This window comes from Oryctolagus cuniculus, chromosome 18 (genome assembly GCF_964237555.1).
Source record: "Oryctolagus cuniculus chromosome 18, mOryCun1.1, whole genome shotgun sequence".
In the NCBI taxonomy this organism is placed as follows: domain Eukaryota; kingdom Metazoa; phylum Chordata; class Mammalia; order Lagomorpha; family Leporidae; genus Oryctolagus; species Oryctolagus cuniculus.
The window spans coordinates 63,724,575-63,750,186 of NC_091449.1; the positions used below are offsets into that span (position 1 = coordinate 63,724,575).

A 25,612-nucleotide genomic window follows, 5' to 3' on the forward strand; every position below is an offset into this window, starting at 1 on the left:
ACCGCCCAGGCCCACTCTGCGCCCCCAGGGTCAAGGGGATGGCTCACGTCCGCTCTGTACACCTGGCTGTACCTCCTGAGTACCTCGTATTGCTGCTGGGATAGAGGACCACTGACTCAAAACCACACAGAGCACAGTCGTGGCGGTCCAGAGTCTAGCACGTGTCCTGCCTGGCTGAAGCCAAGGCATTGGCAGGGCTGGCTCCTTCTGGAAGCTCTGGGAGAGGACCTCTCCTTGCCACTCAGCTTCTGCAGCTGCATCCACTCCTTGGCTCATCCCCTCTGCTTGCCTCTGGCTCTGACCTCCTGCCCACCTCTGACAGGGACCCTTGTGATTGTATTGGGCCCCTGGATGATCCAAGCAAGCTACCCATAAAGAGCCCCAGCTCAATCCCACCTCTGCAGTCTCTGCCATGCCAGGAAACCTAACCACAGCCGACTAAGATGTGGATGGCTTGTTCTCCCCTGCCCCACTGCCCCAGCCACCATGCTGGTGAGAAGCGGAGAGGCGATCGAGGGCTGGGGTACTGGAGCCAGCCAGCTGCGGGCAAAGGCCCTCACATCGCCTCCCAGCTCTGGCTCGGGGACACCCAGGGAACTGGTGCACACTGTTGTCAAGCACTGGTCAGTATACACCGGCTGCGGCTGCCACTGACGCCGCTTTTGATGGAACATTTGCACGTGCCAGGCGCCACGCTAGGTCGGTGCTAATGGGCGAAAGCCCAGGAGTCAGGCCCCACCCGGGGCTGCTTCCCCTCTTCAGCCTCTGTGGCCTGGACAGGTGTCCTAGGCTTGGGTAGTCGAAGGCCTTTGAACCCACACCTGTTGGAGGCTCAGCTGTGGCCGCAGAGCTTGTGTCCCAGCGAGGCTCACTGGGAATCTTGGGCGAATCTGTAGGGTTTGAAGTGAGTCTCTGCTGCACCTGCCACTTCTCAGGGCTGCCCTGCAAGGACTGCACAAGCCAGGCCACACACGGGGCTGGGCACTGCGTCTGACGCACCCACAGACACAGCATCGCCGTTGCCATTAGCAGGGCTGCTAGAGAGGAAGGTGCAAGCAGCAGTGGCAGGCACCAGGCAGGCCGTGGCTCCCTCAAGCCGCGTGGTGGCGAGTGGGCTTGATGAGGACAGTAACGACGGAGGCTGCCCAGCACCGCTCCACATCTGCTACAGGAATTGTCCGCAGCCTCACTGCAAGATCAAGGTCGTCGTCCCCATCTTACGGACGGGAGAGCCTAGGCTGAGTTGCCCAAGGTGCAGGGAGGATCAGGTGTCACTGCCATCCTGTGGGTTTTCACCAGGGTCCGCCTGAGCAAAGGCCTGTCTTCCTGCGCTGACTTCTGCGGTTGTCAGGACCCTGTCGTGGTGAAACACACAAGCTTGGAAGCCAGCCCACCTTGGATTGTATTGCACTTAGTTGTGAGGTCTTGGGATCTTGCTTTTTCTCTCTGTGAAGTGGGCATAGTCACGGAAGCCCGTGACAAGGCTGTGTCTAAAGAACTGATGAGAGCATAGGCAGATAACAAAGGCTGGGAGCTAGGGCAGGCCTGGCGCAAAGGAGACCCCCCCAGCTTCCAACGTCACCTGCGCCCTGCTCCCAGCCATTTCATCCCGGCCCTTGCCCATGCCGGGCAAGTCAAGATATGTGTGCACGGTTAGTGCTGTCCAGCCAACTGGGGCTGTGTGCAGGCTGGGGCTTGCTTGCTGGACCTGTGAGATGCTCGGAGTTGCTGCAAGCTGGTGACCACGTTGCTGTCCTGTTCTTGTCGTTGCAGGCTGCGAACAGCTACCTGCGAGACCAGTGGTTCCATTCCCTGCAGTGGAAGGTAAGTCCTGACTGTACCGCTCAGCTGCAGCACAGCCATGAGAGTCAGGCTCGTGTTACCCAGGGCTGGGAAGGGGAGAGCTCAGGTCCCGGTCCCCTGCCTGCTGACCGGGCGTTCCTGCCCAGCTGGGAGCCATCCAGCTGTTTCCCTGCTTTCCAAAGGATCGTGCAACTTTTCCTTCCTGGAATGAGGTGACCTGAGGAGCTGGAGAGCCCGGACTTCAGGGGCTCAAGATGCTGGCTTGCCTGAACTTGGGAAGACTACAGCAAGTGTCAGCTGGCCTGAGATTCAAAACCCCAGCCCTTGTTCCATAGTCTGCTTCTTTCCAGTTGTCTGGCTCTCTAGCCTCATTCCTCCGTTCCAACTCTGTGCTGGATGGTTCAGAGTTACCTGGCACGGAGAGGGAGTTAGTCTCCTGCCAGTGACTTTCAAGACCTGGGGGAAATTTCCCAGGCAGGGGCCCTGAGCACCCCTGGGAGTTGAGTGCTGCTCCGGGGCCCTGGTGTTAGGCCCTGACCTTGGGCCCGGAGCATGGAGCCCACATGGCGAGCTGCGCGTCCTCGTCCTGTCTGCCTGTCACTCCCGCCCTCTGATGGGTCCAAACAAGCTGTGACAGGCTCTGGCTCCGTGAAGCCAGCAGGGAGTGGCTGGAATGACAGGTGGCTGTCCAGAGCTGTCATCCTCACAGGGAGCTGGAGAGCCGAGGGGGGTGGCCGGCTGGCCTGCGTGGGACTCGGCATTCCCCTCGTGCCTCTGCAGGGGCCCTTGCCACAACAGACGGAGGGTGGAAGGACAACCCTGGAAATCTGTCTCCCTGGGCCTGCCAAGGGGCACTCCACGCCTTCCTGGTCAGCAGCCCGTGTTCTCACTTTGAGTCTGTTGGGCAGAGTCCCAGAAGCAGAGCAGGCATCTCCAATTTGGGGCTGCAAAGGGGAAGAAACTAGCACGTCCTGAGCCCCTGCTGCGTGCCAGGGTCTGTGCCAGGCGCCTCGTGTCCATCTCACCCACTTTACAACTTCATGAGTGCCATCATCACCATTGCTCCCATTTTACAAATGGGAAAGGTGAAGCAGGTGGAGTCCAAGGCCCTTTTATTAGTAAGGATCAAGGCGGGGTTCACACTGGTCTTCAAGTACCTGTTTCTGGATATAGCAGAGTGGGAAGGCACCGGGGGGCAGCTAAGAAGGTAAGGGGCACACACCTGCTGATGCACCAAGAGCTGCTGCCAAGAGTTCATTGTCGGGGGGGGGGCATCCCTGGTGCCTGGTTCTCGGCGTGCCCAGGTACAAGGGTGCCCACGGGACAGGCAGGCACTCGTCAGGACCTGCTGGGGCCGTCTATCAGTTAGGTACCAGAGCAGTCAAGAACGAGGAATGTCACTGGCGTTGGTGGCGGGGGGAGGGGAGTCACCTGACCTTCAGGGCTCAGTTAGAGCATCTTCTGTTTGCCGTGGTGTCCCCGTGTGGGTCCTCTGTCAGTGACAGCCTGACTTCCTTAGCTCAGGATGGCGTGGGCTAGACTGGCAGACACACTCCCAACACAGCAGGCTTGGAGAGAATGCCCCATTTAAAACTGCAAGACCAGTGGAGGAGGCTGTCTTCAGTGGCATCCACGGAGCGCTAGCCAGCGGGCAGCACCTGTGGAATCTCTGACTGTGAACCCGGCTGCAAGGGATGGCTCAGAGCAGGGCACAGAAGGCAGCATTTCAGGGACTCTGACTGGGTTGAAAAGCCCAGGCTCATGACCATCAGATGTCCAAGACAGCCTGTGGGATTGCAGCAACTGATGGATCTGGGATCCCTGTGTCTCCAGCAGGTCTCACGCAAACCTGGATGTCTGCACTTAATTATGACAGCATCCGGTTTGTTTGTGGTTGGTAAATTTAATCAGTTAAATTAAAAAACCATCCAGGAAACCTAAGTCGGGGGTGTCCAGGCGCCGGCAGCTGCCTGGCGGCGTGCCAGCCCTTTGGCCAGGTGGAGGGAGGCAAGCTGCATGGTCACTGTATAAGCATGGCCTTGTGTCTTAGGCACACACAAGACACTGGACACAAGACACTTTACCCCTTACAGTTGCCCCCTGCCCCTGCAATAACTTAGGTGTGCTGCCACCAGGTGGCAGTGGTATCTCAGTATTGTACCCTGATGAGTCCTCTGACCCTTTGCCACGCTCTCTTTCCTGTTACAATGGCAGAGAAACACGAAGCTCTGTTGCCTAGGGGGGTGAGCTGGGGAAGCTGGATTTGAATCCTGATTCTGTTGCTTACTGGTCCAGCAAGTGCTCATTTAATTTGGGTATAAGAATGGAGTCCTGGCCGGCGCTGCGGCTCACTAGGCTAATCCTCTGTCTGCGGCGCTGGCACCTCGGGTTCTAGTCCCGGTCGGGGTGCCGGTTCTGTCCCAGTTGCTCCTCTTCCAGTCCAGCTCTCTGCTGTGGCCCGGGAAGGCAGTGGAGGATGGCCCAGGTGCTTGGGCCCCTGCACCTGCATGGGAGACCAGGAGGAAACACCTGGCTCCTGGCTTCCGATCGGTGCAGCGCCAGCCATGGGGGTTGAACCAACAGAAAAAGGAGGACTTTTCTCTCTGTCTGTCTCTCACTGTCTGACTCTGCCTGTTAACAAACAAAAAGCTAGTATGGAGTCCCTGTGATGTGCCAGGCCTGGCTAGGGGCTTTCTGATCCTTTGTCATCCAGCAAATAAGGAAATCAGGGTTCAGAGAAGGCAAGTGATTGTCTCACAGGTGCGTAGTAGATAGCAGTCCAGCTCTGTGGAGCCATCTTGCTTCCTTGTTGGTCAAACCGTGCCTGCCTGTTACACTGGGACTCTTCAGCTCAGCACTCGGGACACGGCCGCGGCCGCTCTCTCCCCTCCTCTGTCGTCATTGGGGTTTGTCCTTCTCCTTTCCTTGTTTCTTGTCTATTTGTATCTGAGAAAAACTCAGTAGAAGATCAGAATTAAGGATATTTAAATAGCCCTCACCCTCAGCCTGAGTTTTTAAATTCCCCAGATGTTGCTCTTGGCTTTTTTCCCCTGCACCAGTAGACGTTGGCCTGTTGCAGCTGCGGGTGCGGGACACACACAGGATATGCTCTTCGGGTTGGGAATCATCACGCCTCCAGCACGGTGCTCCCGCTGTCTCGATCTGCTGACTTGTGCTGGGATCCCTGGGGCCTTGCCCATGGGGGCAGCGTGGCCCGCAAGGCAGCCAGTGCAGGCTGTCTGGGGCTTTAGAGATCTCGGTTACCACCTCAGTCTGCAGCCTGTGGAGCTAGCCCTGCTCAGCAGTGGTGTTCCTGGTGTTGGTCATGCAGGGAGGCAAGGCAGGCACACGGGGAAGCGTGTCTGAGAAGCTTCCAGAAAGGGATGGTGGGGAGGTGCTGTCGACATGAGGGCCTCAGGTCGCCTGGTGGCACGAGGCAGAGCATCTATGGCGTTGCCACGCCGTGTTCCTGCCTGCATCCACATGTCGGGGCGCGCTGTTCAGTGGCCTCTGCTCGGAGCTGCGTCGTGTCCGTGTGTCCCCGTGGCTCCCTGGCCACTGTAGTTTGTGGGTGACCTTGTCTCCCTGAGCAGACGCTGCCATTATCGACATCTGCAGAGGGGAAAATCTGAGCTCAGTGCGTGTGAGTCACTTGCCCAAGGCCACCAGGAACGGGGAGGAATGTGACCACCACGGCCCTGCTGCTGTGCTTCCTCCTGGCCTTTTTTTTTTTTTTTTAAAGATGTATTTCATTTATTTGAAAGGCAGAGAGAGATCTTCATGCAATGATTCACCTGATTCACTCCCCAAATGGCCCCAGCAGCCTAGGCTGGGCCAGGCTGAAGCCAGGAGCGTTTGGGTCTGCAGATAGTACTTGGTCCTCCTTCCACTGCTTTCCCAAGCACATTAGCAGGGAACTGAATCAGAAGTGGGACAGCCAGGGCTTGAACTGGCATTCTAATACAGGATGCTGGCATCTCAGGTGGCGGCTTAGTCCACTGTGCCGTAGCACCTGCCCCTCCTGAGCTCAGCAAATGGTGGTTAGGAGGTTCAAGGATGCCCTGGATGCCTGTAGAAGGAGGGCTGGCATCTCCGGCCCCAGGAAGGAGGCTGTGGAGTTGCTATGGGCAGCCAGGACAGGCAGAGCTAAGCCTCCCAGCATCCACCGCAGCAGAGCCCCAGGTCCTGAGGGCTCCCTGGGGAGGCTGCCCTGTTTGCTTTGAGGGGTTCAGCCCTAGAGGCAAATTCCAGGAGGACCCAGAACACAACGAGTTGCACTGCACTAATGAGGCCTGGTTCCTCCCTCGGCACAGGTGCACAGAGGCCGTGGAGACAGGCCTCTGCATGTGTGCGGGGCTGTGAAGGGACAGCCCAGGTAGTGTGACGAGGCCGGGAGCATGCTGCAGGCTGAGGGGCTGTGTGTGTGTGTGTGCATGTGCACAAAGCCCTGAGGACACTGCCCTGTGTCTGTGCCTGAGGTAAGAGGCCCGAGTGCCACCCACTGTGAGGGACAGGCCCACTTGCGCCAGCAGCCCCGGCCCCCAGGCTCTGAGTCCTGGGCTGAGGAAGCTGGCATAGGCTCCCACTGTAGCCCCGAGATGCCAGAGACCCCTGCTCTGCCGTGCGGAGCTTCTGGTACCTGTGCCCATTTGCTGCCTGAGAGGGGCTCCTTGGGCTGCTGACGGAAGTCTTGGAAGCCAAGCGATTTCATCCCTGGGGATGCTGGGGCCAGGAGCAGCCTGTCGTGGGCCAAGGCGCTGGCTTGCCTTCCTGCCTCTGGGCTGATGGGGCCGAGGCATGCGCTTGGCTTTGGGAGAGTCCCCGCCCAGGCTGGTGTCCCTGCCGGCTGTCCGCCCCAGTTCTGCTGCCGCCCGCTCCCCAGCAGGGTTTCCCAACCCTCTGGGGCGACTGCAGCCTCATGGTCACCCTGTGTAGGCTTCTGTCTTTCTAGTGACCAGTGGGGAAGGGTGTGTGAGTCGTGGGCATGTGTGAGAGTGTGTGTGAGAAAGAACATGTACACATGTGGGTGTGAGTTGTGTGTGCATGAGAGAACATGTGTGTGAGAATGTATGAGTGTGAGTGTGTGAGAATGTGTGAGTGCATGTGAGTTTGTGCATGAGAGAGAATGTGTGAATGTGTGTGAGAATGTATGTGAGTGCATGAATGTGTGAGTGTGTGTGAGAAAGAACGTGTGCATATGTGAGCGTGAGTGCATGAGTTACGTGTGTGAGAATGTGTGACTGTGTGTGTGAGAATGTATGTGAGTGAATGAGTGTGTCAGAAAGAACATGTGAGTTACGTGTGTGAGAGAATGTGAGTGTGACTGTGTGTGTGAGAATACGAATGTATGTGAGTGTATGAATGTGTGAGTGTGTGTGAATGTGTGCGGTTTGTGTTGTGTGTGTGTAAGGGTGAGTGTGAGAGTGTGTGTGTTCGAGTGGTGAGCATGAGGGTGAGTGCTGGGTGGTGGCTGTAGTGTACAGGTTTACCTGGGCTTCAGTGTTCTCATCTGTGGAATGGGCACGATGGTCACCCCTCCCTCACCGAGTCCTTGTGAGGTTCAGAGCCATGCTATGCTGTTTGTGGAGGAGGCAAGGAGGGATCCTGGAAGGAGCCGGGGCCTTGGGGAAGTGGGGAGTCCGAGGCGGCGAGCACAGCCGGCTCAAGCCCCCCTCCCTCTCGTGGCCCTGTCGCAGCCCCAGCCGGAAGGCCCCTGCGGACTCCAGGTCTGGGAGAGCCGAGGAGGGAAGCCCCCCACCCCAGGAAAGGCCCCGTGCACTGTGTGCGCATGTGCGCCCTCAAGCCTCCTAGCTGCCATTTCACCACCACTGCCCCTCTTACAGTGAGGAAGCTGGCACCAAGGGGATTAAGGACATTGCCAAGGGCACCGGCTCTTGCAAGATCATGGCTTCTGTTCCACCCAGTCAACTGAGGCACTCATAGCTTGTTCGGAGGCACCACTGAGGAACAGCCCACTGTGGGGGGAGGGTCTGTCTCCACATGGGGGCCGGGGATGGTGCCCAGGTTCTCTCTTCCCTGCCTGGCCGTGCCCTTGGGAAAGCAAGACCCTTCCTGCTCACCCCTTGCGGGGAGGAGGGCACCTGCTTGGGCTGAGGTTCCCAGGGGACCAGATCAGAGTGACCAGGAGCCCCGAGCTGATGCCCTCTTGTTACCCTTGCCAAGGGCCGTGCATGAAGCGGTTGGTGGGGGAGGAGTGAGCCTGCAGCCCAGGAAAAGACCCTCCAGTGGGTGCCGTCCCCTGGCTCTCACCCACCTCCTCCTTTCCCAGGCCTGGGGCCTTCCTGGGGAAGAGCCACTGCCAAGACTCATGTCTACCAATCCTCTCCCCAGCTCTTGCCCCAGCCCTGGCCCCCAGCACAGAGCAGCAGGTGGTCCTCACCCCAGTCATAAGGTGCTCACTCTTGTGCCAGGTGGATCCCTGCACCTCGCTTCACCTCAGTGCAGCCACACAACTGGGAGGAAGGGCAGGTCCTCTTATTTTCCTATTTTACAGCGTGGAAGCTGAGGCTAGGAGGTTACAGCACTCGCTTGAGGCCACACAGTCCTTAAACAGCAGAGCTAGGATGTGAGCAGCAGTCTGAGTCCACAGTGTGGGCCTTCAAGCCCGTGGGCTGCGGCTGCCAGGCCAGACTCGTGGGCATAGGCGCGTGGCCACACTCCACCCTCAAGCAGGTCTCACACCTCAGCAGTCTCTGAACTCGTGACCAACCGGCTGGCAGGCCTGGGGTTTTGTCCCGTGAGGCATCGCCTGACAGCTTTACATTTTTCCCTAAGTCTCACGGACGTCACCGTGAGGATTATGTGAATTAACCTCTGACTTGGCAAGGCCCCCTTTCTCACGGGTAGGGGCTGGTGGTGTATCCCGTCCTGCTCCATCAGCACAGCCCAGCCCAGCTACCGTCAGACACCTCTCCCTGGCCAGAAGGTCAAGCCCAGGACCCAGCCACTTCCACGTCAGCCCCAGGCACAGCACCCCTGGGCTCCACACTCTGGGTGCTGAGTGCCCAGTCCTGCCTCGCTCCTGGCCCCCAACCCTGCTGGCTGGGCTTGTCCCCTCTGGTCCAGGATGCCCTATGTCTTAACCACTTCAGGACCACCGTCTGTCTCCTTGGCCCTCAGCCCGTCTCTTACCTTGCTGCAGCCGTAGCAAGGACAGCAACTCCTGACCCCTGCACGCCCCACGGCAGCCTCCGCCCTGCTGGACATGGGCGTTTCGGCAGCTGTGGCCAGGCGTGGACAGTCTCGGCAGCTTCCACCTCGCATTAGCACTGAGCCTTCCAGTGTGAGCTTCCAGCAGGTATCCATGGTGCATGTGCTCATGGCTGCCTCTGCCACCCGATGGTGGAGGTGTTCCACCGTGTTCCGCGGTTATGCATAATGCCGTTGAGGATCCCCTAGCTAAGCTTTTACTTTTGAATTACTTGTTTTGGATAGATTTCCAGAAGAGTGGATAGCAGGCCTGAGAGCAGGGGTTTTTGGTGGCTCTTGCTCAGTTTGCTTCCAAAGGAGAAAATTCTTCTTTGCCTGAAGGACAGGGCTCCGGCCAGACTGCCTGGGTTCCGGTCCTGGCTCGCCACCGTGGACTAGTGACCGTTCTTCCAAATAAGAGGGGTTCATAACAAAACCCAGCCCATTAGGTCTTCGAGAGCTCATAGCTGTGGAGTTTAGAGCAACATCTGCGATGTGGTGGCCACTCAGTACATGTTCATTCTGAATCCTTTGTGTAGAAGGATCTTAGAAGGCTGTAGGGGCCAGCACTGTGTTACAGTGAGTTAAGCCACCACCTGTGTCACTGGCATCCCATGTGGGCACCAGTTTGAGTCCCAACCACTCCACTTCCTACCCAGCTCCCTGCTAATGCACCTGGGAAAGCAGCAGAAGATGGCCCAATTACTTGGACCCTGTGGAGAGACCTGGGAGGAAGCTCCTGGCTCCTGGCTTCCACCTGACCCAGCTCTGGCCACTGCAGCCATTTGGAGAGTGAACCAGTGGATGGAAGATGACTCTCTCCCTCTCTCACAGTGTAACTTCTTCAAATAAATAATTTTTTTTAAAAAAAAGGAAGAGAAGTTTCTAGAAAAAGAAATGTAGGCACACATAGAGCACATGTGCCACCAACCACAGTGACGATGGCAGATGTCTCATCAGTCACTGCACATCTTCTGCTGTGTCAGAACTCTGCTGACTCATTTGACAGGTCCCCACTGCCCATTGTCGTGGCCCCTAGGCCTGTGCGTCCTCGAGTGTTGCAGGGATCCAGGCCCGATGCCACTGGCTGGGCCCTGTGGCAGCCTTGGTGGAGCTTCCAGATCAGTGCCCCGGGTCGAGATGTGCCCCATGTGGGATGGTCTGAGAAGGAAGCTGGAGCCAGGCGGCCGGGCAAGGCCAGGCAGGACTTGGCCTCTGTCCTCCTAGGGGCCCAGGTGCTTGCCCTCTTCATCCCGGTGGAAAGGGCAGGAATTGCGTGCAGGTTAATTCTTGGCACTCAGTCAAAGACAGCTTTGTGACCTCTCAAGAGGGGGATGAGAGGGCGTCCGCTGAAAGCCAGGGAAGGAGGGGCTTCCCCACAAGGCCGCTGGAGGGGCTGCAGCTGAGACGCAGAGAGCACAGGCCCAGTTGGGGTCCAGCTGGGTGCTTGCCCTGTCACCAGGGGCCCCAGCTGCTGGTTCCCGGGGCAGGCCACAGTCTTCAGGGTCTCCCTGCCGCAGGCTGGGCCCCTCACTGGGTCACTGGGGATCCTGTAACTAGTGACAAGGGGAGCGTTGGGGATTGAAACTAACAAGTGGCAGAGGGCTGGGTGGCCCTGGGGAGGCGAGCTCCTGCTCCCCCAGGCTTTCTTTGCAGTAGACGGAGAGGGAAACAGTTGCTGGGCCCCTACTGGGGGCTTCCCTGTGCGCCATCTCGTGACACCACTGCAATTGCTGAGGCCCGCTTGTTTTTGTTTTTAAGATTTATTTATGTGAAAGCAGAGTGGGAGAGGGAGAGGGAGAACATGTATACTTTTATCTGCTGGCTCATTCCCCAGATGGACACAGCAGCCAGCACTGGGCCATGCTGCAGCCAGGAGCCAGAAACTCCATCGGGGTCTCTCACTTGGATGCCAGGGCTCTGAGTCCTCAGGCCGCCTTCCATTGCCTTCCCAGGCATATTAGCAGGGAGAGGGACCTGAAGCAGAGCAGCCGGGACTCAGAGTGGGGCTTCGGTGGGGGTGGCAGTGTTGCAGGCAGTGGCTTCCCCTGCTGCACCATGTCTCAGGCCCCTGATGGGGGCCTCGTGCAGCAGAACCTGAGGGTCGCTCAGCTGGACACAGGCAGAGCTGAGATTTGAACCCAGCACTGAGGGGAGCCCCAGCATGGGGTGCAGGGGACCCCAGCCTGCCTGGCTGAGGGGACCTGTGGGTCTTCCGGCTTCAGAGTTGGTACAGGTGTGTCCCTGGAGAGGTAGGGGTGCAGGCCAGGTAGTCGCTGAGCCTGCACGGCCCCCACTGTCCCCAGGCAGATGCTCTTGGAAACCGCTCTTGGTCCATTTCTAAAGAGAACTTTCCCTAAAGGGATAATAAACATACAGAAGAGTGCACAAGTGAGAAGCGGGAATCCTCGCAAGCCAAACCAGTACCAGATCAAGAAGCGGGGAGGGGCCTCTCCCGGGCCCCCCAGCCCCGCTCCTGTATGCCGACTGCTGGCAGCGTGGACTTGTTCCTCCTGCATTTGAGCTTTATCTCGGTGAAGTCATACAATCCTAGCTCTTCTGTGACTGATCTCTTTGGCTAGAAATTCTGTTTAGAAGATTTACCTGGGGCAGCCATTGGGCGCGGCTGTTAAGGTGCCACTCGGGATGCTCACATCCCGCATCACTGTGTCTGGGTCTGAGCCCCGGCTCTGCTTTCAGTTCCAGCCTCCTGCTGATGCACACCCTGGAAGGCAGCAGACGGTGGCTCGGCTCCTCAGCTCCCTGCCACTCACGTGGGAGACCTGCATGGAGTTCTTGGCTCCTGGTTGCAGCCTGGCCCAGCCGAGGCTGAGTGAGCTTTCGGGGAGTGACTCAGCAGGTGGAAGATGCGCTCCCCTTGCCTCTGCTTTTCTAATCAGAATACATACATACATACATATACCTTCTAAATAACTTGCAGAGGCGCCCCAGGAATCAAGAACTCCATCTGGGTCTCCCGTGCAGGTGTCTGGAACCCCGTCACTTGAGCCATCACTGCTGCTTCCCAGAGTCCACATCAGCAGGAAGCTGGAGTCAGGAGCGAAGCCAGGTGCTCCGATACAGGGCACGGGCATCTTAACCCCTGCGCCAGAAGCCCGCCCCGGAAGTTTTAAGTCTTAGAAACTCTGTGATTGACTTGAGAGACGGGCCTGGCAGGTGTCTGCACCGGCAGGAAGCTGGAGTCAGGAGTCAGGGCTGGACTCAAACCCGGGCTCTGCTGTGGTGTGTGTGGAGTTTCCACTGCTGTGTTCATCTAAGCAAACAACACCTGGGCTTTCGTCAGGCCAGAAAATGCCCCCGTTGCAGCCGGCGTCTCCCCTGCCAGACATCTAAGAAAAATGAAATGGGTGCCTGCATATGACAGTCCTGAAAGCAGAGACAGGTGTGAAGTGTCAGCACCTCCTCCCTCAAGTTCAGTTCCTGGGGCAGCCCTGGTGAGAGTCTGGCAGGGCCTTTGTAAGCACCACACAGATTGTGATCCACGCCTTCCTTCCTTGCCCTGTCTCAATCACAAGTTATGCTGCTGTGTCTGCAGACCCCCTTGTCGCATTGCTTGTCACAGCTCGAAGTGCTGTGGTCTGTCCTCTCCTGTGGGGATCAGTTCCCAGGCCCCCAGGGCATGCTGGGAACTGCATCAGTGGCTCCTCCCACGTGCCCGGCACCGTTGCACGCCTGAAACAAGGGTGGCTTGAACACGGGCCCTGTGATGCTGCAGTAGGTGGTCTGATAACCTGGATGGCTACTAAGCAACCAACGGGCAGGTAGCACGTAAGGCATGGACACACTGGACAGAGCGTTGATACGAAGAGTGAGGGTGTGAAACTTTTTTCGTCGCGTGCAGTGTGGTACGCGTGAATTGTGTGTTTCTGGGATCTTGTGTTTCAGACTGCGGGTGACCACGAGACACTGAGGCTGTGCCAAGTGGCATTGCGGATAAGGAGGACTGCTGTGTTCTGTTGAGACCCGGTTCAAGCTGGGTGCGACTTCAGCTTTCAGTGAAACACTGTCCACGTGGGGAAATGGAGTTCCTCAAACAAGAGAGGGTTCACTGTTAGCGGCCAGAGGCAGAGCAGGGCACTTAGCCGCCCAGCCTTTACCCTGGGGGCCCTGTCACTGTTCTCATGCCGTAGGAGAAGCAGCTGGAGCCCAGGGGCCAGGTGGAGTGACCTGCCCAGCTTGCAGAGCTGGGTAGCGGGGGAGGTTGGTTTGTACCATGTGTCTGAGCCACTAGGCTCTGCTTGTTCCTCCTGTCCCTGCCAGGGCTCCTTGTGCTCCGGGAGCTGGAGTTAGGCCTTGGGAACCTTCCAGACCTCCCCCTAGGGGTGGGCGTTGGTGCAGCAGTGGCAACATTGCTTGGGACTCCTGCGTTCCTTATTGGAGTGTCTGGTTTGAGCCCAGGCTTTGCCTTCGATCCAGCTTCCTGGATTGCACGCCCTGGGGGGCAGCAGATGATGGCTCAGCTAGTTGGTTCCCTCCCACCCATGTGGAAGACCCGGATTGAGTTCCAGGTTCCTGGCTTTGGGCCTGACCTGGCCCTGACTGTTGTAGCTGTTTGGGAAGTGAAACAGCAGATGGAAGGTCTCTCTGTGTCTGTCTCTCTGGCTGCCCTTCATATAAAATGAGCATTTTTAAATGTTAAAAATAAAGACGCCTTCACCCCCACCTTGCATGTGCTGGCCCTTTCCGGCCTCAGGAATGGCTACAGCAGCTCTCCCAGCGGCCAGGAAGAAGTCACATTTGTGGGCTGTTGGGTTTTTTTTTCCAGGCAATGGAGTGGGCACCAGGCTTCCATGTGTCATCCAGCACACGCTTTGATGGGGGCTGATGAGTCACTGAGCCACACAAGGAAGTTTTTCACGTAAACGGCTTGCGGGTGAACTAGTTTTCTGCCCTTTAAGGCAGAATTTTCTTTTCTTTTTTTTTTTTTTCCTCCCCCTTGAAAGACAAGCTTTCTAAACATAAATGGGAGGCAGTGTCTCGACCAGCAAGACCTGTTGTTCCACAAGAACCTGCAGTCGGTCCCTTCCCGGCCCAGCCAGTGGAGGGCCAGGGAGGCACCGTGAGGGTGGCACCAGGGCAGCATAGCCCGCAGGAGGGAAGGGTGGCCCACTGCTCAAATGCCCGTTGACGCGGAGACTGAAAAGAGCAGCGCCTGTGCCCACAGAGGAATGGGGCCCCCGCCTCACCCCAGAGTCAGCCAGCAAAGGTGTTTGGGAGACGATGCCAGAACCGTGAGGCCCTGGTGGCCTTGGCCTGCGTCCTGCTCCCCGAGGAGCCTCTGCGTACCCTTAGGACCAATCGTCAGTTTTGCAAGAAGCCCTGAGACACTGGAAGTCCCTGCTAATGAAGCCCACCGCCTGGGGCAGCAGAATGCCAGCTTACTTTCCTGCCCAGTGGGGCTGGCAAAACGGGGGCCTGGCAGGTGCATGGATGAGAGCCCCTGGAAGGCTGGGCTGAATCCGACCCCTCATCTAGGACAGATGTCCAGGAGCACAGAGGACCTTAAAAAACACACCAGGACGCCGGGGCAGACCGAGCAGCTTGTCCGTTCGTGGTGGTCAGCTCTGGAGGGGCTTGTCTAAGTCCACACTGTTTTTCCATCGAGGGAGCCCTCCTGTTATCCAGCCTCTGGGCTTCTGCATGCCCGGATATGGAGCCAGTAACTCAGTGGTTTTCAAGGTGGGGTTTGCAGACCAGCTGCACTTGTGCCAGATATGAGAACTTTCCAGATATGCAGGTCTCCCATCTCATAAACCCGGCAAGCTGTTCACAGCCTCTGGGTGATCCTGAAGCACTGCAGCAGCCTGAGGAGAGAGGAGAGTGCAGTAAGCATTTATTGAGCACCTACTGTTTATTACCCTCTTCATGTTATCCAGCTCTGGTTCTCGGGTTCCCTAAGAAGAGAGCATTACGTCCTCATTTTTTTTTTTAAGGTTTATTTCATTTATTTGAAAGACAGTTATAAAGAGAGGTAAAGACAGAGAGAGAGAGGAGTTCCATCCGTTGGTTCACTTCCCAAATGGCTGCTGGGCTGATCCAAAGCCAGGAGCTTCTTCCAGATCTCCCACGTGGGTGCAGAGGCTCAGGGACTTGGGCCATCCTTCAGTGCCTCCCCAGGTGCATTAGCAGGGAGCTGAATCAAAAATGGAGCAGCCAGGACTCATTCTGACACCCATGTGGGATGCCAGTGCTGCAGGCTGGGGCTTTAACCCACTGCGCCACAGTGCCAGCCCCTACATCCTCATTTTACAGACAGGAAAACTTACTCTCAGACTAGAGAATTTTCCCTCGTGTCCAAGCCAGAGTTCAAACTCTGGGTCTGAAGCCTCCTTGGGACTGGGTCCCTTGCAGCCTGAGGTCAAGCATGAGCAACGAAATACGCTCGCAGCTTTGGGATTGCTCTGCTGGGGGGCCCCACCATCTGCGCAGGTGACACGGAATTCACTCTGATGAGCACCACTGAACTCATTCTCCCAGGATTCCTCTCGAGCCACCCCTATTGCGCTATCAGTGTGACCGTTTGAGCAACTCCTCCCGGAAGAGGCTGTGGCCTCCAGCTGGGGAAGATAGAGCGTGCCGTGTGCAAGTGTGACATCTTGACTCATCTTGAGGCACTAAGGGAACCCACTGTGGGTGAACTCATCAGGGAACCAGGTCCTTTGCCAGGGTTCTCGTAAACCCAGGCCCTGCGTTGTGGGAGCGCTGCCTGCAGCTGGAGCAGCAGCCAGGACCGCCAGGAACGGAGACTCCAGGCAGAGGGCTGAGCACATCAGGCGCCCTTTGAAGTGCTGAGCGCTAGATAAAGTTCTTAGTAAAACAAACAGCCGGGGCCACAGCGGAGATGCTACTGTCTGGAGGCCGAGCTAGGGACCTCCTTATTTGGGACAGGGAGGGCTCCCTTTATCGGGCTGAAAGGAAACAGCCCTGGGCGGCTCCCTGTGATTTCGGGCAGGGAAGCTGGCTGGGCCGGGCCGGGTCCTTGCACGCTGCGCTGCGGAGGAAGAACAGCCTCCAGTATGGTATTTGCAATTTTTTATTTATTTCATGGGTTGCTGTTAATCAGGAGTATTTTTGCAGAAAATACCATCTCGTGAGAATGCGGTCCGCAGTACAGTCTTTGTGGGGTGCAGAGAGCTCTTGGGCTGCCGCAGTCAGTCACTGAGCGGGACTGGGGGCTGTGCCAGGAAGACCCCAGAGAGGACAGGTGCTCGGCGCCGAGTCAGATGGGCAGGCTTCTGTGAACGCTGTTTCCATTGTTTAGAAACGTCTCATGGCTGTGCCCGGTGGTTTTGGGGGTGCCTTGCCCTGCACCCCCACTGGAGAATTGACAGTAGAGGATTTGGAATGACTCCCACCGGACCTTAAGGGAGAAAGGGCAGGTGTACAGTTGTATGCAAAATGGGATGCCTCTTCTGTCAGACAAAAGGGGGACCAAAAGCAACCTCTGTCTGTTTATATTTGAGTACGTCAGGCCCTGGAGACAGATGAAATGGCAGGCACCAGGGGTCTGCACAGTACCTGGCCGCCACCTTTTCCTGTCCATGGGGAACTCAGCCCTGCCTGTTGGTGCTACAACAGCCAAGTCTTGGAGCGTGGCCTTGGAGCGGCCTGCAGAGCATGGGGTAGTATTTGTTCTCTGCTCCTTGGGAACGTGTTCTTGGCGCCCTGACCTACAGCCTGGTTTCACGGTGGATTTGGAGTGAGGGTGGGGAGACCAACACCTGTGGTGTGGCCTCATTTTGTGTGTCAGTTTTACGTTGGGGTGGGTGTGTGTGCCCACTCTGGTGGCCAGCAGGACGTGGTGGGCAAGAGTCAGTCCCGCAGGACACAGCTCTTGTGCACTTCAATCGCTCCCCGAATGCTGTGCCGTCCAATCGTCATTTTTCAAAGAACACATGCTATTTCAAACATTAGATAAGCCAGATCTCTAAAACGTCAGAATGACAGGATCTCGTGGGATTCCGGCCACTCTGGGAATTCTGTGGGAGGTGTTTACCGTCGCCGGCTCCTCAGTTTCTGAAATTCGGGGCAGTTACCCCCCTTATTGAATGTGCAGCACATGGATGTTGCTTCACAGCTGGACATGTTTCAGATGCAGCTGAGCTCCATGCCCTGGTGCGTGCCTCCCAGAGCCCCAGCCTGTGTGTGAAATTCGTATGAGGTTACAGACAAGGAAACTTGAGACCAGAGAGGGAGCGGGAGTATAATTTGCCTGGGGCTGTGCAACGCAGGCAAAAAAAAAAAAAAAGCAGACAAGCAATCCCCGCCTGGATCTGCCCCTCTCGAGTTTGTCAGAATGCACACGCCGAAGGGGAGAGCAGCTCCCAGGACTTGCGAGGCTGGGGCGAGGTGGCCCACGGAGCTCCGAGTGAGCGAGGAGTAAGGAGGGTGTGAGGGCTGGGTGGGGCCTGCGGCCTGGGCCCAGAGGAAGCCAGGCGTGTCCGCGCTGAGTTAGTGTCCTGGGACGGTGCAGCAGACCCCCAGGCACACACACTCACCCCCGCCCCGTTCTTCCAGGGGTTCTTGGAGATGATCCTTCCACTCCCTACCTCTCCCAGCTCCTGTGACTCCAGCTGTTCCTCTGTGTCTTAGTCTGTTCAGGCTCTCAACTGGGGGCTTATACTAAAGAAATAAATGTCTTTCTCACACATCTGGAAGCTGAAGTCCAAGACCAAGACAGGTTGGCTCTCTGCCAGGGCCTGCTTCCTGGGCCGTAGATGGCCATTTTCTCACCGAGACCCGTTGTAGAAGAAGGGGCAGGGTAGCTCTCTGGGTCCCTTTTGTAAGGGCACTGACCCCGCAGGTCACCTTTGCCCCCTGCATGGTCGTTCTTATGTCATTGAAGGGGGCACCTCTGCGGATCCCTGGCCGCACGGTCAGACCCCTGGAGATTTAAATATGCTTGTGTTTGCCGCCTTTGAGAGGTGGTACAATGGCATTTAGTACATTCTAATTAGCCATCATCACCGTCTGTCTCCAGAACCTTTGCACGTTCCCCAACTAAAACTCCATCCCCATTAAACACCAGCTCCTGTGCCCCCTCGCACAGCCGCGTCTCTCTGTGACTTGGCCTACTCTGGACTAGTACTGGCCTTGTCCTCTATGGCAGTGCATTGCGCTCACTGTGATGTCCACAAGGGTCAGGTGTGCTGTAGCAGGTGTCGGATTTGCCTCCCGTCGGAGGCTGGACCACGTTCCCTGTGGTGTCTGTGCACCACGCTTTGTCCATCACCAGACGTGGTTTGCTTCCGCCTTTTGGCCATCGTGAATGATGGGACTGTGGACATGGGTGTACGAATGTGCCCCTCTCTAAAGTGTTGGTGCCTCTTTTCGTCCTGCTCCCCCGTGCCAGTGCAACGGAACCCGAGACTGGACTCCAGCATGGGGTTCTGTGAAGCCCCTGTGCTGGCCCACGTATATGTCCAGGACTGAGAACCTGACAGGGTTGTCTGTGGTGAGTGTGAACACAGTGCCCAGCCGAGGGAGGCCCAGGCTGCCACCCAGGTGGTGGCAGCCGCGGGGTTGGCTGCTGTGCGGCCCTCTTGGAGAGAAAGCTCTGGGCCAGAGCCACCCCACGACTTCTCTTTGCCAAGGCCCCTACGTCAGCCCTGCGGGCACCTCCCTGCCTGAATTCTCCTGGAAGTTCCTCTGCAGCCTCCTGGGTCCCCAGGTGGCCCCTTCTGACATCACGGGTGATGCAGGTGCGCAGGAGTGCGGGCGTGCTCGCCCAGCTCTTCCCAATCAGCGCAGGGGCTTATGCAATCCGTGCGCAGGCTGGGGCAGGCGTTGTTAGGGAAAGTGTCGGCATTTCTGTCTCCTGCGAGCAGAAAGGGACCGGACATTAGCTCCTCCCCAGGGGAAGAAAGCACAACAGATTCCAAACCCAGGTTACACTGAGAGCTGATGGCTCCTGTCCCGCAGCCCAGAAGGGCCGACCCACCGTCCCCATCATGTTCCTGAAATAAGCGGTCTGGACACGGGCAGCAGAGCAGTGAGCAGCCTGGCCCTCGCCTGGTCCTTGTCACTGCTTCCCAGCTGTGTGTGTTTCCAGTGGCTGCTGTCAGAAAGTAACAGACAACACAAGTTTGTTCTCTCACAGTTTGGAGGCCAGAAGCCCACAGGCAGGTGTGTCCAGGGCTGCGTCCCCTCCGCGATGCCGGGGAGGGCTCCTTGGCTCACTCCCTGCAGGCAACACCACCCTCCCATCTGTCCCTGTGTTCACTTTGCTTTCCTGCATGTGTGTGTGTTGTATGTGTGTGTGTCTCCACATGGCCCTTTTAAACAGAAGTTTTATTTATTTTAAAGCAGAGTTACAGAGAGAGAGAGAGAGAGAGAGAGAGAGAGAGAGAGGTCTTCCATCCTCTGGTTCACTCCCCCAAATGATTGCAAGAGCTGGGACTATGCGTGCATGGAGCCAGGAGCCCAGGTCTCCATCCAGGTCTCCCATGTGGGTGGCAGGGTCCCAAAGGCTTGGGCCATCTTCTGCCATGTCCCCTGGCCTGCTAGCAGGGAGCTGGGTTGAAAGTGGAGCACTCTGACATGGGATGCCAGTGTCACAGATCAGCTTTTAACCCACTGCTTCCCTATGCTGGCTGTCCACGTGGCCTTCTCATCAGGACTCTGCTGTGGGATGAGGGCCCATCCAAAGCAGTGTGATGTCATCTTGACTCGGTTACATCTGCAGAGACCTTGTCTCCAAGTGAGATCGTGGTCAGATGCCAGAGATTCAGACTGGATCAGGCATTTTGGGGAGACAAGATTCAACTGACAAAGCAGCTGTGTGACCCTGGGCAAGGCAGTATCCCTCACTGCCACCATCTTCTCTCCATTACCAGAACAAGACAGGACAGGCAAGGCCACCTCAGAGCAGAGTCCCCAGGCCCGCAGGTCGGAGCTTTGCTGTGTAGAGGGCTCAGGAACACCAGTCCTACCTGGAGGCTGCTTTACGCATATTCCCAGGCCCTGCCCAGCTCCAGGGAATCAGAATCCCCCAGGCAAGTGCCCGTAGCGCTGGGTGGGCTGAGGGTACAGGGCCAGGCCAAGCACTAATGCACAGCTGCTGCTGTTCCTGACCGCTGTCCTCCTGTCTTCCTGCCCCCACCTTTTACAAAAACCGAGAGCACCACCCACACACCCTGCAAGGCTCCAGTCACTGCAGGAAACACTAGATAAACAGCTGAGCCAGGTCTCCGCCCCCAAGGAGCTCACAGCTCAGTGAAGACAATGCCACACACACAAATCGTGAATGCGCTCGAGCCCAAGGCGCAGCCAGCGCTACGGTGTGGGGAGTGTGGCACCCAGATGGGCGCCTGGCACCGCGGCCAGCTCATCTCGCCAGCCAGACCTGCAGTTACCCTGGCAACGAGCCCATGCCCCCAGAGTGCCAGAGCAGGATACCCACCCGAGTCCCGCTGTCTCCTTGACAGCGGGTGATGAGTGCAGGGGGGCTGGCTGCAGTGGGCACTTAGGGGACCGAGTGCCTGTTCCTCCTCTAAGCATCCACTGGTCTGTGACCACCACTGTGCTCCCCGTGGGCAGGAAGCCACAGCCTCAGCCAGGCGCAGAAGGCACTCTCGTCTCCGAGTGGTGTGATGGTTCTGGCTCTGGACCCAGAATACCTGCATCCCAATTCTGTCTGCCTCTCCCCAATTATGTGATTTCACCTTTTCCAGCCTTGATTTTTCTTATCTGTCAAATGGGACTGATTGTACCATTCACCTCACTGAATGGCTGTTGGGATTACAAAGATTATCTTATATGGAGCATGTGGTGTAGGGCCCAGCCCATGGAGAGCCCTCCAGAACTGGTCCCTACCCTGCTGCCAGGTCACCAGTCATAACCCATCGTGCAGTGGTTGCTGTGGAGTCAGGTGGGGGCATTGTCGCCGTCCCCAGCTGCTTTGTTCTAGAGTGATTGGTGGCGTGCCTGGCTCCTGAGAGAGACGGGCTGTCTCTTCTACTCCCTGCTCCTCTGTAGAGCCAATGCACCATGCAGAATGAGCGGCCCTGTTAGCGGAGATGGGTGGGATAGGTACCTGTCTTCGCGCAAGGAAGAATTCAGATGTGAGACAGAGAGCGGTGGAAAGCAAATTAGCAAGGTCAAACGGATGGGACAGCATCTGAGAGAGAGAGTGCCCCCTCAGTCTGGGGAAAGCAAGGTTACATGGTGTAGTGGAGGGAGTACACCTGGTGGGTGCCTCAGGGGACAGACTGGGGCTTATAGGGGAGAGAGGTCTGGTTCTCCCCGCCCTTTCTCCTTCATCTCCTCCTCCCGCTCCGGGGCGGCGTTTGCTGGTGTGAGTAGTGAACTTCCTCCCCAGGTTCTCTGCTCGGTGCTGTCAGACTGGGGAGCCCACCTGGCCCCGGGCAGAGGCGCCTCCCCTAGGTGCCTGCCCTAGAGAAAGGATGGAAAGGTTTTATTCCCCGGGTTAGCAGGCCGGGTAACCCATCTGGGGCTGAGGAGAGGTTGTCCTGGGGGCAGGCTGAGAGCCCTGTAAAGTGACCAGGTCTGGGCAGGACTCTGTGGTGTGAAGTCCCGGTCTGCGTCCACGGTGAGCTCCTGCAGATGCGCTGTTGTCCTCGGGCCCCTCTCTCGCACGTAGGCTGGTTTCTAGCTTGCTACTGGACATCCCTACACCCATCTGAAATCAGGCGCCCTCGAAGGGTCTTCCCTGATGCGTTCGCCTGTCCGTCACAGGGCGCAGGGCTGATCTTGGCTATGCTGGGATCTCCTGAAAGACCCACTGAACCCAGCGTTGTCCCGAGGCAATGCAGTGCAGGCCGCGTGCATCCTGCTGTCGGCAGAAAGCAGCAGCAATGCGCAGGCAGGGCGGCGCTGCCCACCCTGGCGCCCGCAGTGTGTGTGCAGATGGACCGGTGGTGGCACATCCATGCACGACATCATTGTGCAGTCACCAGAAGGGTGTGGCACTGACATGGAGGGACCTGGGAACGTGCTGCCTGCTGGGAGAGCCAGACACGCAAAGCCCCATTCTGTGTGTGATTCTGTTTGGATGAAATGTCCAAAATAGAGCCAGGCAGGAAGCTGATGGGTGCGTCTGGGGGCTTGAGGAGGGGGAGGGAGGAAGAGGCTGCTTGGCGGGCCAGGGTTTCCTCTGGGGTGACAGGAGCCTTCTGGAACTTGATAGTGGGGTTTGCTGCACCACATTGCAAATGCTTCTAAATGGCCCCAAATTTCAAATGACCATGGGATGTGAGTCTTATCAATGACAGCAGCCTGGTCCCTTGCAGTGCTTGCTTGTCAAGCCTGGAGTCCCTGAGCAGACCTGGGTGATGGGCAGTTGCCCCTGATACCCCTGTGGCTCCCAGCAGCACTCAGGAGCTGCCCCCAGCGAGCCTGAGGCAAGGGAAGAATTCCAGTTGGGAAGAGGATCAAGCAGTAGTCAGTCCCATCCCAGAAGCTCGTGGCCCCACCGTCCTGATCTGTAACAGAAGCAAACGTGCATTTACAGTATTTCTTTCACAGTCAGGTGCTGGGGACTGTTGTGGTACAGCAGGTTAAGCCGCTGCCTGTGACTGTGGCATCCCAGGTCCCAGGGCCAGTTTGCGTCCTGGCTGCTCCACTTCTGATCCAGCTCCCTGCTAACGCATCTGGAAAAGGCAGCAGACGATGGCCCAGGTATCCGGGCCCCACCCATGTGGGAGACCTGGATAGAGTTCCAGGCTCCTGGCATTTAGGGAGTAAACCAGCGATGGCAGAGCTTTCTGCCTCCCTCCCTCTCTGTCTCTGTTCCTCTCACTCTGCCTTTCAAAAAAATTAATTGAATCTTTAAAAAAGATTAAACGCAGTGCAGTTTCTATTTAAGCTGAGTATCTTTCGGTGAGCTTAAAGCCCGTAAGTAGGCTTGTGCATGCCCTCCGGCCGTGTGGGTCCTGGGATTGTTCAGCCTGTGGGGGTGCCGTCCCCTTCTCTGTGGAAGCTGCGACAAAGACCCCAGGTTGACTTGGTGGCGGAGTTGGTGCAGGTCAGAGGCAACAGGTGCAGGGCAGGGAGTTGCATTTCACTCTTCCCGTGCAGTCACAAAGAAGGCCTGGGAGTTCAGGAGCTGGCCTTGGGCTGGCGATGAAGACTTGGGGGCCGGAGAGGTGGTTTGGGGAAGGGGCAAGACACGAGACAATCACCAGGCCCGTGTCGTGTGTGATGGCAAAACGGCTACGGTTGGTGATCAGAGGTTTAATAAGGAAGCCATTCTGCAGGATTAGAGAGACCATGCCTCCCCAACCCCTGCCTCAGTCCCCGCCCTGTCCGAGTGTCCTGGGCCCTGCAGCCATGGCGAGTCCTGGGTCAGGGAGGCCCCAGCGAGGTCAGCAGGCGGCCACTGTGAGCAGCTTTGCCAACACAGGGGCAAAGCCGGAGATGGGGTCCCGGGGAGGTGGGGGCTCCTGTGGGAGAGGCAGGTGGGAGCCAGCTCCTTGTGCTAAGTGGTGACTGGGGGAGAGGGGCCAAGTGTGTTGCGGGGCCTCTGAGGTGGGTGACAGAGGGGACAGCAGTGCTGTTTGAACTTTCTGCGATGACGAAGACGTTCCACCAGTATGACAGCCGCTGGCAGGTGCCGTGAGAGCGTGACCGAGGCTCTGGGTTTTAATTCAGTTCAGCGTGAGCAGGAGGCTCCACCCCGGGAGCTGCTGCTGCACGCTTGTCCAGGCCACTCCGCGTCCTGCAGGGCCCATTTGTCTCTGTGGGGTCCTCCCAGCCTCTGCGGCTCCGCTCTCCGTGACAGGTGGTGGGGAGCATGCGTGCTGTGGCTGCGAGAGCCTCGGCGGCTGCAGTGGGCAGCAAGGCGGCAGCCCAGCCTCTCGAGCCAAGCCCCTCCTCGCAGGGGCGCGTTCCCGGTGACAGCTCGTCTCCCATGGCGGAGCCCAGAGGCCTGAGAAGCCTGGCGTCAGTGCCTGCCTCTGCCGAGAGAGCGGTTACCAGAGAGATGGCGGGTGTTGCCCAGGTAACGTCCTTCCCCGACAAGCAGAGAGCGAGGGTGGCGATGGAGTGGCAGTTCTGCCAGACGGCAAGCAGAGATCTGCGTGCTGGCTCCATCGGTTGGTAGCCAGTGGGGCTTAGTCACGGGTGCCGGGAGCCCGCCCAAGGCCTGCCTGCCCCGGCCGCTGCCTCCCAGGACTCAGTAGGTGATGGTTCCAGTTGCTGTATAGCTGGCAGCTCTGCACATTGTCGCGTGGAACAGGCACGGGCAGCCCTCGACAGTGCTGGTTCCTTCCTTGCTTTGCAGGTGGGGAAACTGAGGCACGGGGAACAGACTCTGAGTTCAGCAGCCCCAGGGCCTGTCTGCCTTGCTCACTGCGTGTGGGTCCCTGGTACTTAGTGCCACGTGTGGTACGGTGTCATAGATGGTTCTCAGTCAGCTTTGTGGGGTCACTGGGGGGAGGGACGGATGGACAGACGGAGGGGGTGGGTGGGTGGATGGATGAGATGGTGGGTGTGGGGGGCGGTTCCATCTGAGCTGCAGTCTGCAGATGTGAATCCTGGGTCCTTCCCCCTGGGCTGTGCTCTTTGTCATGGCTGTTGCTATCCACTTGCCTAGGATGACATTGTGTAAGTACAGCTTGACTGAAGTATGCTTTTTATACCCCAAGATTCAGTTGTTGTAAGTGTGCGTGTTGAGTTCTGCAGCCGTCACTGATGCCGGAGATGTGCCTGTGCTTGGTGGCAGTCGGATTCCTGTCTCCAGTCCCCAGCCCCAAGCGGTGACTCTTGGACTGCCTGTCCCTGCAACCTTGCTTTTTCTTTTTTTCTTTTCTTTTTTTTTCCTTGGATTTATTTATTTTATTTGAAAGGCAGAGTTACGGAGAGAGACAGAGAGATCTAACATCCTCTGGTTCAGTCCCCAGATGGTCAATGGCCAGAGCTGGCTAGCTGAAAGCCAAGAACAGCTTCCACATCTCCCACTCAGTTCATCTTCCACTGCTTTCCCAGGCACATTATCAGGAAGATGGATCAGAAATGGAGCAGCCAGGACTCAAACCAGTGCCCATACGGGAAGCCAGTGCTGTAGGCGGCGGCTTTATCCGCTACGCCACAGTGCCAGCCCCAGCCTTGCCTGTGCTGGACGGTGCCATACATCTCTTGTGCCTGGCTTCTTTGCTGGACGCGTGCTGGAACGGTCCGTCCAGCTGCTGTGTGTGTGTGGCTCAGTTCTCTGGGCTGTCAGATACTGTGCCTGTCTGACTGTATGTGGTCTTGTTTATCCGTCCATCCCTGGGTGGGCATCAGGGCTGTTTCCAGTTGGCGGCTCTTACGGATGCTGCTGCTCTGTGCGTTCATGTGCGTGGCTTCGTGTGGAGTACGCTTTGCTTTCTGTGGAAGATTTCTAGGAACGGGACAGCTGGGTCATGTGAGGAGTGCACACCTGACGTTGCAAGAAACTGTGCACCCATCTTCCAAAGTACCTGCAGCTGCTCGCCATCCCAGAATCCAGGCTGGTGGCTGCCAGTGACTCCATACCCTTGCAGGCATCCTAGCTCTTAAAACATGTGAGGCCGTTCCTGGTTTCATGGTCTCAAGACCTTTCTTAGTAACACCAGTCACATGTCCAGCCACAAGACAGTTC

The 25,612-nt window shown here is 57.5% G+C and overlaps 1 protein-coding gene across 1 annotated transcript in view; it reads left to right on the forward strand.

The window, feature by feature from the left end:
* Positions 1 to 25,612, forward strand: part of CMIP (c-Maf inducing protein) — a 220,650-nt gene that overhangs the window by 146,892 nt on the left and 48,146 nt on the right. Inside the window, exon 3 of the mRNA XM_051847041.2 lies at positions 1,774 to 1,824. Coding sequence (XP_051703001.1) covers positions 1,774 to 1,824 — 51 coding nt within the window. The remainder of the gene's footprint in view (positions 1 to 1,773; positions 1,825 to 25,612) is intronic.